General features: G+C 40.0%; 1 protein-coding gene across 2 annotated transcripts in view; it reads right to left on the reverse strand.

Moving 5' to 3' along the window:
- The window catches only part of cntn5 (contactin 5), a 110,616-nt gene that overhangs the window by 70,030 nt on the left and 28,008 nt on the right, over window positions 1-12,578 (reverse strand). For both annotated transcript variants that reach the window (XM_020634915.2, XM_020634916.2), the window contains exon 2: window positions 8,112-8,229. In XM_020634915.2, the coding sequence (XP_020490571.2) occupies window positions 8,112-8,166 (55 nt within the window). In that variant the 5' untranslated portion in view covers window positions 8,167-8,229. The remainder of the gene's footprint in view (window positions 1-8,111; window positions 8,230-12,578) is intronic.

Raw genomic sequence — 12,578 nt, forward strand, 5'->3', positions numbered from 1 at the left:
GGACAGGTGAAACAAAACAGGCGTGGGGCATGCTTCCAATGTTTAATGCTTCATAAAATGTGGCAGACAATAACATCCTAGTTTCCTCTGCCAATAAAGGAGCCATCCAGTGCAGCCTTCTGAGCCCAACATATCACGAGAAAAGAGCTGGCAGAAATTAAGAACTATCTTTAAAATACACCGGTTAGTTAGCTAGTTCTTGTGCAGCTGCTGAGGTTGCTAGGCGACAGGAGCAGGGCTTAGAAACGGATGGGTAAGGGTAGGAAGAGCTGGTGATGGAAATGGGAAATCCACTATATACCAGACTGAGCAGTCTATGCAGTCTACCAAGGCCAGGTCTTTCTTAAACTGGGACTTTGTACTTTGTGGGATGCTGCCTGTGAATTGTGACAAGGCTAATGACCAAATACTGATGGGATGTGAAGCTTCAGAAACATTAGGAAAGTAAAGTTACAAGATAAAATGAACGCATGACCAGGAGCACGATGAGACATGCCTCAGATCTAAAATTCCATTTCTATCTTCTGTATCTAAAATAATAAGCAAAGCGTGACAAACTTTTCTAATTGGCAAATCAGACTGTGCGGCACATGTTAGACTCTATTTCACAGGCTTTGGCGTCAGCACACAGGCTCATTGTATGTTCTCATGCACTCTGAAACACATTTTCAAAAAATCCCAGGGTACTGATTGTAGTGTTGATGGCTGTACCCTCGAACGGGAGTGTGACTGCCAAGACTTGAATGTTGCGTCCAACGCTTCATGCCTGCAGAAATCAACAATGACTTCTTTTTTCTCCTCTGTATTTCAGTTCCTGGGCTCAAGCTTTGAGTGTAGGAGAGGCCCTCAGAGCTCAGGTTCTCCTGCCAGATGGAGAAAGTCCATCATCCCCTGATGGTGGGACCATAAATAGATGTGTGTATTTTTATGTACAGTGTTGATAACCTGCAGAACAACTATTTATTCTTTATTTATTGTGCATTAGAAAGTTTACCTCGAAGGCTTCAGAGTGACTTTTAACAAAGCTCTGCATTTTAATGTTTATTTATCAAGGTATGCAATCACAGCAATGTATTCATTGCATGGTCCAGCTCCAAGGAATGCATGCAAATACTCATCCATTTCTCACATGCAGCCATATTTCTGGTGTATGACTCCTTCGCCCTTGGTGAAAATGACTTCATGCATCACTTATACAGCGGCGCACATCGATATTCCCTGCAACCTGCTTTTAATATTGAGGAACCTGAGAGTCAGACGAGGAACAGTTAAATTACTATTCCACACTTAACACAGAGAGCAACATCATATTTCAATCAGAGGCAGACTAGAGGGAGAGGAAAAAAAATAGCCCCAGACAACATGCCAGCCCGGCCCACTTTTAGAGATGAGTGAAATCTAATTGTGCTGGCCTCTCTTTGTCAGTGTGATTTAAATAACTATGGAACAAAAAAGGGACTGTGCTGCAGAGATAGGTGCAAAGAAGAAACAAATATTACATGGCACCTATTCTCTTCAAAGTGATGTTTTTTTTTAGCATATTCACACAGAACAGTAGGTCAAAAATCCATTACAAAAGCCATCATGTCAAAAGTATCATAATAGACAAAGACTGCCTCACACCCCCGGGAGTGGCTGCCATCGCTCCCGCTGCTGATAATATTGAAAACCAGTTTGAAGTGCAGCACTTTTACTAAAATGTGACACATTCCTGACTGGAGAACACTCAGCTCTCAGCGCTGTTTTGAGTAGAATGGGGAAAAAACCCTTCCTTTTATCTATTTTCTTTGTTACCTATGGTCCAACAAAAGTAATTGTTGGGCAAAAGGAAAAATTCTCATGAGATCATCAAATCTGTGGACGTCAAATTCTACACTGTGCTGTCTTACATATGTAAACCGATTATTTTCCTTTTACAGTTTAAAATCAAGAGCATGGTGGTATCAGGACTGTAGAAACATTTGCAACACAAATTTAATCTAACTGATGGTCTTCAGTTTTATCGGGGTCTTGCTTAGCTTTAGATGAGAGGATGGATAATGACAGGAATGACAAATGTGTGAGTGTGTGAGTATGAGTGTGAGTGTGTGTGTGTGTCAATCAACTGAATTTAGTCTGTCTAGTAACCAGTGTAATGATCGACTCGTCAAGTCACGAACAAGACGTTATCAAAGTCATCTGAGCATACGCTCCAGTCGCAAATGACTTTACTGTGTAATCTGCAAACCTTTATATCAATGAACACAATGGGATATTTCAGTATGAGAGACATTATTACCATTAGTTTTTGCGATGTCAGAATGTTAATAAAAACTGCACTGGGTTAGTTGTTTTAATGAATGTGATTCCAGTAAATGTTTTAAACTGTAATAAATCAGTTCAACATAAACTCCACACGCTTGTGCATTAAGCTGCCACACAATCTCAGACGACAGTTTCACTGGGATGTGTGCAGAGAAAACAGCCGTTGTTAAACCGGACATGCATTTACAGCATGCTAATGTGAAACCAGTGTGAGTGAGATTTAATGTTCGTTCAATGGAAATTGTTTGGAGACATAATCATTGCTCAAAGGTTAATGACTTGCCATTTAATAATTTGCATTTCATCACATTTGATTGACAGCAAAAAACATGAACAGAACTCCCCAAAGGGGAGTCTCAGTTCCTGTGACATCATTCAGATACACAGTTTTCTTAATTGGAGACTTCATTTATGAGCTTCTATTTGTCTTAAACCTGCGATTTTTAATTGTTGGTGCTTCAGGAAATGTATTCACCTTTTAAATGACTATTCTGTAAAGTGGACACGGTCACATACAGTATTTCTCTCAACATGCAATACCAAGGTGGAAAAATCAATCCAGGAATAAAACCCGAAAAGTCCTGCGAGAGACACCACATTTTCTGGGAGGCAATTATTTTGGGAAGCAGAAAGACAACTGGGGTGAATGAGGTAACAGAGAGCAGAGATACAAATAATGAACAAGTAGAGCAAATTCTGTCAACTCTATGCACCCAAGGTACCCTGGAACCAACTCCTAAGATTAAAAAAAAAAAAATCAATGGACAGAATGGACTCAGCTGAAACAAATTAACTGCACAAGCCACTAAAGTCCTGTTTATAAACCTGATGAACTCACTGAAGTCTTGATTTCAAATCAACAGCTTAACCATGTTGGTCTTTTTTTTTTTCAAATGAGATGATTGCAGAAGTTTAGCTCAAGCTTTAATACAAATATCTGTTCTTATACTGAATCATCTTTGTGTCTATGTTTCAGAGCTATGCATGGTATGAATGCTGAGCTTAATCAGGAATATACATTTAGTTAGTGATGATACTCACCATGATATGATGATAATATTGAGTAGGGTCAGAAACAGGGCCAGGATAGAGTGAAGGGGGAGTTAAAAATGTGGTCTGGATGTCCAATGTAAAACATTTAAATGAACCTCTACTTGGTCCAGTGAAGGCTTTGAGGTTTTTTTCTACAGAGAGACGAGGCGGTGTTAAAATGCAAAGCTCAACTTGCAGCATAAATTCTCTTTCATACAGTCCCCATCAGACTAACACCAAGAGATGATTTTATAGCCTCCCTGTTTGAGATAATTAGGGAGACCAGACCACTTAGGTTGGAAGACGACCATATGATAATACTAATGTGAAATCAAACCAATCTAACACAACACAGAGTATAAAGACGTTTTTTTTTAATGAAAACACATAAAACATGAATAATAAAATAAATAACTGAAGTCAACATTATTGAAGCCTGTACTTCCCCCTCCCTTCTGGTTTAAATGGTTTATTCCTGGAGCTGATGAGCAGGTGCTCTGGCTTCCAAACTCTTTTGACTCCGCCCCCTACTGGAGAAGCAACCAGGAAGAGGTGAGTACTTCTTGTGATTTAAAAAAAAGAAGGTGTTGAGTAAGCTGTATGAGTACATATAAAACTAAATTATGACAAAAAACATCAAGATTGAAATGTTTAAACAAAAAAAAGTAACTGAATGTTTAACAAGACATAAAAATAAATCAATGCATGAGCGGTCTACTGTTCTGTGTCAGGAAACCTTCAAGGAAAATACCTCCTGATTTCCATTTTTACTTTTAACTAGGAGAACTGTTCACATCATGTTACTGACTCTACAAAGATCTTAATGCATACTGTCGAGTAATGATACATAAGAGATGATACACATGAGAACATAAACACTTTACAGTGCTGTAGATCATTTGCAATTGAGTCCCACATTGGACATTGGTATTCAAGAGTCTGTTGATATTCCATTAAGTTTCCATTTATTTCACCATCACCTGCAGTAGGAGCCATGGCCTTTGCTATTATCTCACATCAAGCAGACAGACACCCACCACAGATGAGGCCTTTTCACGAATCTCTTAAGTGCCTGTGTTGGTCTGAATAGCTTTCAATAGTCATTGCACTTTGCGGCTACACTGCCATTGAATTTATTTTTCTTTTTATTATCTTTGAATGTGTGTCAGTCTGACTCATTCATTCTGCAATCTGATTGACTTCGACTGACAAAATATTTTTACACATTGTGTGGGCCAAATCATGTTATCTTGTTCAATTCTTAAAAGCTGATTAAGAAAAAAAAAGAGAGTTTCTTTATGCTCTTAAGAGGGTACCAGCACAGTATGTGACAGCTAGATAATGATGCTGGCTTTCAATTTGCCTTGAGAAGAAATACATTTTACTCCATCATGCCTTTATCTGTTTCAAGAGCTGTACAAGACAAAGCAGTGGAGCTGTCAGAAGTGCAATTATCACAATTTTGCAAATATCCACCACTCTCTGTTATACACTGCAGCACTGAAGCAGCAGGACCTGTGAAATGGGTCTATGGTCTATGGTCTATGGTTGAAAGTGTCTTTGGTTCTGGTTATAAAGAGAGATTATCTCTGGTTTAAGTTTTTCATTCAACATCCTTTCGGTTTATGTGTACTTTGGCGGCCCCTGTGGACAAAGCAGTACATTCCATCTCTTTGCAGATTTGTCCTGTTTTTGTGCAAGTAGCATATTTTTTTCCATTTTAAGTTGTATTTTTTGGCATTTTTGGATTTGATATTAAAACTGAAGAGAAAAAGGAAATGTTGGTAGCAGGGAGTGGGGGTTGACATGCAGCAAAGAGCTGAGCAGATTCAAACCCACTTCCGCTACGACGAGAACCGCATAGCCTCCGTACATTGGGTGGCGGACATCACGGCTGGTCCCCCAAGTAGCATCTTTTAACAAAACAATTGAATACTCCCGTCTTTAGCAGTCAAATATTTCACTCATGAAGAGTCTCTTTGACACCGAAGTTTCAGGCATTTAAAATAACTGGATAGAAATAATCAATCTTGTCAATGAATGTCTCACTTGCTTTTGTGGATCATTTAGAGACACTGGTAACAATTTCAGTCAATTTCATAACCAGTTAAAAACTCATCACAGGGGCTTTAAGCAGTGTGTCCTATACTGTTTTGTAAGTTGATTGTTTGAATGTGCCTGTAAGAGAGAGCAGCAGAATGTCTTTCTTTTGAATCTATATATTTTTGTGTGGTACATAATTTGAATGAAGGGTAAACTTGATAAAACCTCGCTACATGGATAATGATTGAAATAAGTAGTGAGCTTGTGTTGTCAATATTTCTCCTGATTTCTCCCACACATCCCCACGCCTCTCTAAAATCCCTTTCACCAACTCCATGGGGAGGTGAGATTTACACTTTCAAGACAACTGCTTAAAATGCTCATGATTAGACTACAATAATCCTCCGAGTGCTCATGCAAATAAAACCATAGAACAGTCTCCCCTTTTGGTACAGACACAGGGAATAATACATAGAGTAGTTTACTGTACACAGTATTCTATAGAGGCTTTATTCTGCTCTTTACCTGCAAAGAATGATGTGACATATTGAAAAAGCTTTGCTGTTTGTTTATACTGCATTGTTGCTTCTTATCTTGTCCATGCAAGCACAAACTGTTACTACCCAGTGGTGCAGGCTGCAGCAGTGGCCAACAAATTAACTACCAAGATGTTGAATAACACTAAAAACACTATTTTGAACATAAAACCTTCGACCGTGATTGTAGAAGAATAAATCATCCAGCCATTTTTGCTTATGAAACAGTTTGTGTAAAAATAATAATTGCTATTAGAATTCCCAATAAAATTAAGAAGAATGCGGTCGAAATATATCATTGTAATATGCACTATATGGTCAACAGGCATAAACCTATGAACATAAATGTTTTTCTTATGCAAGGCCAGGCAGTGCAGAGTCACAGACTCAAAGAGCAGCAGTGTGACAATGTAAGAGGTTACAGAGAGCCAGGGTCACAATGAATAACCTTCATTCCTTTATTTTGCCCTTTAAAAGTCTGATGTTTGCCATGACATAAAGCCAACACAACATGCCATAAACCAGGGGCATGCAAAATGTCACCTTTCAAATCTCCTTCATGTTAAGATGGTAGGTACCCCCCAGGCCCACCTGCAGAATCAGCTTGGCCTCTGAAAGTCCCGGTGAATTAAGCATTCCCAGTATATGATTTAAATCAATGTGTGCACTTTCTCTCAGTAGTTGACGCGCTAGCCTCATGGCTAGCATTAGCTCCCTCTGCCTGGCTCCCATCAGCCTTTGGAGCCAACTGAATTAAGTTCTTGTCGGGGTCAACTGTCCGAGCCAGCTCCCTCCTTTTCTGGCATGCTAACTTAACTTTGCGCAGGTCCTGGCATGACTATACTCATCCCAACATAACTGGTATAACAGTGAAGTTCACTGGGCGCAACAACAACAAAAAAGCTCATGTCACTTTAAGAAAAGGGGGATAACATTTTGAAATAGGCAACATTTAACTGAAGCGACAATTGATGGAATGGGTATTTTTGGGTTTTAGAAGAAATGGTGAGTATTTAGGTGTAAAAATCAAATTTGGTAATTCTTCCTTAAAATTAGGATGGACCATGTTTGTTTTGCTGACCTCCATGGGCCCTCCCGATGTGACACGGCCCCCCCGATGTGACACGGCCCCAGAAAACTTTCCCCTTCATCCTCCCTTATGGGCAGCATTGGGTACCCCTATGGGTGAATTTGTAGTGCTTGTGATCACAGTTTACTAAAAGCGTCATACCCAACATACAATATATACAGAATCAGTTTGTCCTCTCTCAGGATGACGGTCATTTATTCAGTCTCTAACAGACCCTGGAAACCAGACTAAAAACTTGAGAAACAGTTGTCTCCATTTAATGTTACAGTTTAACAAGCAGACCAGTGCGGTCAGCGCTCTCCGTCTGACTCGCAGAGCGCAGCTCTGAGACGCACGCAGTGCATGAACCCTGGTCTGGTGGGTTGAAAGAACCATTAAAAGGGCAGAATCCATTAGAGCGCTAAGCACATGCTCAAGACTGACTGAAAGAGATACTTGATCTGGAACTTCAAATTGTGCAGTTCCTAGATACTATAGGAAACTCAGTGTAAGGAGCAGAGCAGTGTCATGCTTGGGTTTTACTCCTACTGGGGCTCTAAAGCGCAATAAAGGAAGACTCTTAAAGGTGTGTTTCATAAGCATGTTTCAGGGGTTGTTTTTCTTTTTTGACAAAGCACAAAAGTATCTATTAGGTCGTATTTCTCATGCCAACCAGGACTTCCATTAAAAACCAGTCACAAAAAGAGGACTGTGAAACTACAGCAATAATGCAGCCTTTATCACAGGCTGATGCATTTTCTGAGAGTCTGCGCTGTTTACAGCCACAGCAGACCTCCGCTGAAAAGGTGTGGAAAACCCTGTCAGAAATCTGAGACTCAGAAGCCAAACAGAATAGAAATGACCAATGAGCCGTGGCGTCTTCACTCCTTCTCAGATTTAAGTGCAGAATTCATCATTTCAAAGATGTGGCTTCATCCGCCAAGTGTGAAAATACAAGCCTGCTCTCACATCTATAAAAGATGATTCTGCCGGCTGCATCACATTTACAACTGCCACGTACACGGCAGATTTCACTGTGTGCTGTACAGTTTCTTCTTAAACCAGTGCTCAAGAAAACAACTTTTTTCCTACAATTACGAGTGAACACTAGCTTTTGAATGTCTTACCTGAAAGGCCACTGATGATAGACAGGAGCAGAAATGGTTTCCATGGTGACCCCATACTTGTAAAGAGGGTCCCTTCTGCAAAAATGTTAGCAGGTCTGCTTCTTCATTAAAGCTGCGCCTAAAAGCAGAGAGAGAAAACAACATCAACATAGCTCTCATTTGAAGACCCATCCTGGAGAAAAGCACAGAACTCTAATCTCATTAGATGATATCCCTGCAGTTTGGATTAAAAAGCGTAGATAATATGAGAAACAACTATTTTGTGTAAAAATAAGAGGTCTCATTGTACAGTGGGTTTTGTTATTCTTCAGTAATTGGTGTAAAAAAACAGCCAGAGCCTTTGCATGTCTTCTTATTTATAGAACAGACTGTGTGATACAGAGTCATCAGTACGATCACAAACATAATGTTTAAATACGTGACATAGGGCATGTGGTGTTGCTACATGTTGTCAGTTTCTATCACTTCCTGCTTTTTCAACACTCTCTAATTGCCTGCAGTCTCTCACAGCTCTTCAAAGTTCCCCCTCATACTATGAGACTGTTGCAGGGTTGGTGCTGGGAAAAAAAGCAAATCACACGTTTCATGGAATCAGTCAGATTGTGAGTGGCACACACAGCACTAATGAGATGGGTTATCAGTCATTTGTCACCGTTAAATGTATTTGTATACAGAAAAAGCTGGAGCAATATCCAATGTTTGCATGGCTTATTTCCAGAGCTTGTGAACTAAAAAATTCTCAAACCTTCAAAGCAAATGAAAACAAAAAAAGTGTTGCTCTGATATATATTTGAAGATATTTAAATGTGTTCGTGACAAACAAACATTAAAGTCGTCTCGCATTCAGTTCACATGAACGAAAGTGACACGTGTGTGCTCCAAAAACACGGTGTGAAGAGTTTGTGTGTATAGTAACATTGTCATTTAGGCTTGCAGCCTTCAGATTGTGTTGCTGCGACTGTGAATCAATGACACTGAGCAAACATGACAGTTAGCTTTATGTTTAAAACAAGATGTTTCCCACATTAATACAATCATGCTTTAGCTTTTAATCACAATATCATGTTCCATAGAAGAAGGCAAAGTGGAGCCTCTACAGACAGGAAGGGCCAGAGAAAAAACTGTCACAAATATTTTCTTATGGTGAAGTTTCTACTGAAGTAGGGGTGTGCGCGATCAGCTGATCACGATTAAAGTCAACACCCTCTCTGGTCAGCCCCACAATTACTAATTGGTTTGAATATTTCTTATCAAATTAGGCCCGTAATGCCAGTCAAATTCTAAATCTAAACAGTAACGCAGCCGTTAGCCAGTGCTGAAGCTCTAGGTAATAGCTGCTACTTCCCAAATGCTCTACTACCTTGATGTCAACAAGCACAGTAGACAGATCTTATGTCGTAGTGTATTGTATGTCGGCTGCGCCAATGTGTAGCCACGATCAGCACAGGCATGTGGACATCATTTTTAATTTGCGTTTAACCAATCCCCTGTGTGTTGCTTTCATGACATTTTACTGCCATCATAATCAATAGTGTGGTTTTAAGTTCTGTAAGAGAACCTGGCTCCAAAAGCAAAATTGACATTCTCGGAAAAATGTGTTAAAGAAAAGCACCTGTACTTACGGATGCCAACAGCACTAATGGGATACATTTCATGTAATGAGAGTAAGACCTGCTGACATTGTTAGTCTCCCACACTGCCATTCTTTTCAACCAAAAATAATAATATCTCTTCTCCATTAATGTGACACATTCCGACTCTTCTTGAACTCCTTTTGAATGTATGCTCGGCCCTCTTTGTTTGTCTCTCTCTCTCTCCCTCGATCTCATTTGCAGACTCTCTCTCATCTTCGTTCAAGATGTCTGTCATTTAGCTCATTAATGCAGCGGCACAGACAGCGCAGAGGTTTGAGGGAAGCATGTCCAGATCCAGCAGGAGTTGGAGTCTCACATCCATCATTTATGCCTTCTCGTCTTTTGCCTCACCTCATTTGCTCCCTGTCCTCCCAGAATGCAACAGCAGCCGTCTCAGCGGGTTAAACAATTAGTGACTTGGCAATCAGGCTGTCTGTTATTTGGTGAGAGAGAAACAAACACAATGATCCGTTGTCTTCTTGATATATAAGTTGTTTCATAGTCTTTTTGCAAGTTGCTCACCGTATGTGATCAGGCAGAGTTCTCTTTGAGTTTAAGCCCTTTCCCTTCAGCTGGAAATAAAAAATTAAAAATAACTAAAAAATGAGGGGGCCACACTCTATATCGCTTCTTCTTAGTTTTTACTGTCTATGCTCACTGATGCAAAGAATTAAATAGCTGAAGGTCTGCTGTCTAGACAGCTGTCTGCAAGGGATGGTGAAAACATTTCTCCTTTTGGGAAAGAGGTTCTCGCCCTTCTCACCTCACTGTGAACTTTTGTTACATCTCACTTGCAAACAGCAGCATGAAAATAGAGCAGTGTGATGGAAAGTGAGCGGAAGCCCATTGCATACATTAAAACACCACAAATCCCCTGAGGAAAGGAAGCCTTCTCTGTCCCTTTCTTCCCTGTATTCTTGACTGCATGGGTCAGCTTGTCGTTGTACAAACCCCTGGCTACATGTTGGAGGAACTGCAATCCAGCAGCAGCAGCAGCAGCAGCGTATCTTGGCAGAAGAGATGACAAAACTTTTCCAGGGTCATTTTCAAACCAAACTCGGCACTCATGAAGCTTTTCTCATTTTGTAAAGCAGGAAGGATACTTTTCAACCTCAGGCCTAACCAAACACCGAGAGACATAATCTGAAGCTCTTGCTGTCTCACCCAAGCGGCAACTTTTCAGTGTTGTAAAATGAAGCAATGCGGAAGTGCAGAAAACTACAGCTCCACAAGTGTCTGCTTGAGGCTGGATGCAAAAGACCCCGACGTCCCATACACACCCCACAATAAAAAGTACATTTTTGACAGCAGAAGTTGTGAACACCCTGGTACAACAAAACGATTTTGGTCTGATTAGTCAACGTCTTTATCGGCACACACTGTACAGGTGGTGGATTTTTGTCTAACTCAGCCTTTCACTCTCTCACCTCAGCTCCAGCTCTCTTACTGTTGTTAGGCTGACTTAAAGTTTAGTAGAATCAGCATTTCAATATGGCAACCCCCATGTATGGGCTTACATTTAGAGATTTTTTTTAACATATACGGTAAACTTGTCAGGAATTTAAGAGATCTCTGTGCAGACTCCACATTTTTTTTTACATTTTACTGCCATACACAGCCTCACATTAGCATGTCCCACATATCAACAATCTGTGACACTGAAACATTAACAATTCAGTTATCCTGCTGCAGCTGTCAGTCTGACAGTGCAATGACTAGTTTGATGTCTCGTCATCGAAAAAAGAGCTGAACACTGAGCTTAAGATCATTCACGACCCACCCACAGTGAATATGAACGTCTCCGAGACGACAAGTACAACTGAGGAAGAAGAAGAGGAGGGAAGTAGCACATCAGATACTACTTGTTATTTTACAAGTATTGAAAATAAAGTAGTAGTTTTAAATAATGACTCATCTGAATTAAAAATAAAATATATAGTAACACAAATCTGTCTGTAAAGTATTAGTCATTATACAGTGAATATAGGTCCTTTGTCTAAACTGAAAGTGCCATTAAACTACTTTTTTATAACCTTAAATAGAGTTACAGGGTTTTTGGATGTGAAACTCTTCACTTGTCAAGTATTTATCACTGACAGAGAACATGTGTCTCTTGTGTATACCAACTAAAGCTGGTCTGCACTCAGACAACCTAAAGTTCACCCCACTCCACTGCACAGTGTCTCTCAGAACTCACAAAGACATGTCATTTGTGGACGTGGCTTTCACTTTCCACTCATACATATATACCTCAAGGAGATGATTTAAAAAAAAAAAAAAGAAAAAAAAAAAAAGAAAGCTATAGAATCGGGTCGGCTTCACAAACAAAAAGGCTTTCCACATTACAAGAGCTATACAGAGAATGGAAAAAAAGGCTCAGTTAGATAGGAATAAGACTCAACCAATGATGACACAAAAGACAGAAAATGACATGCAAAGCAATGAAAAAACAAATAAATAACCCACAATTAAATAGACTAAATAATCCTAATTCAACTACCCACTCAAAGATATCATATGTCCACTCTTCTGCCATCTAATGCACACAGACTGTTGTGCAGATTGAAACTAATGAATCTGGTCCAGCAGAGTAACTGTATATCTGAGAGAGGCTGATTTTTTTTATGTCTTTGTTTCCCTTACAGTAGTAGCCTAGAAAAACAGCACAATGCTTTTCACTTCTCCATAGCACCGTGCAGCATTTCCAGGTGTGTCCCACATAGATCAGTGGGGCGGTGAATCTGGATCCTGGCACACTTCTGTCCAGGCGATCACAGCACAGCCAGATGGTTATTAATGAGGTAGTGCGCAGGGTGAACCAAGGTGCACTGAC

The sequence above is a fragment of the Labrus bergylta genome, chromosome 11, assembly GCF_963930695.1.
Source record: "Labrus bergylta chromosome 11, fLabBer1.1, whole genome shotgun sequence".
NCBI lineage: Eukaryota > Metazoa > Chordata > Actinopteri > Labriformes > Labridae > Labrus > Labrus bergylta.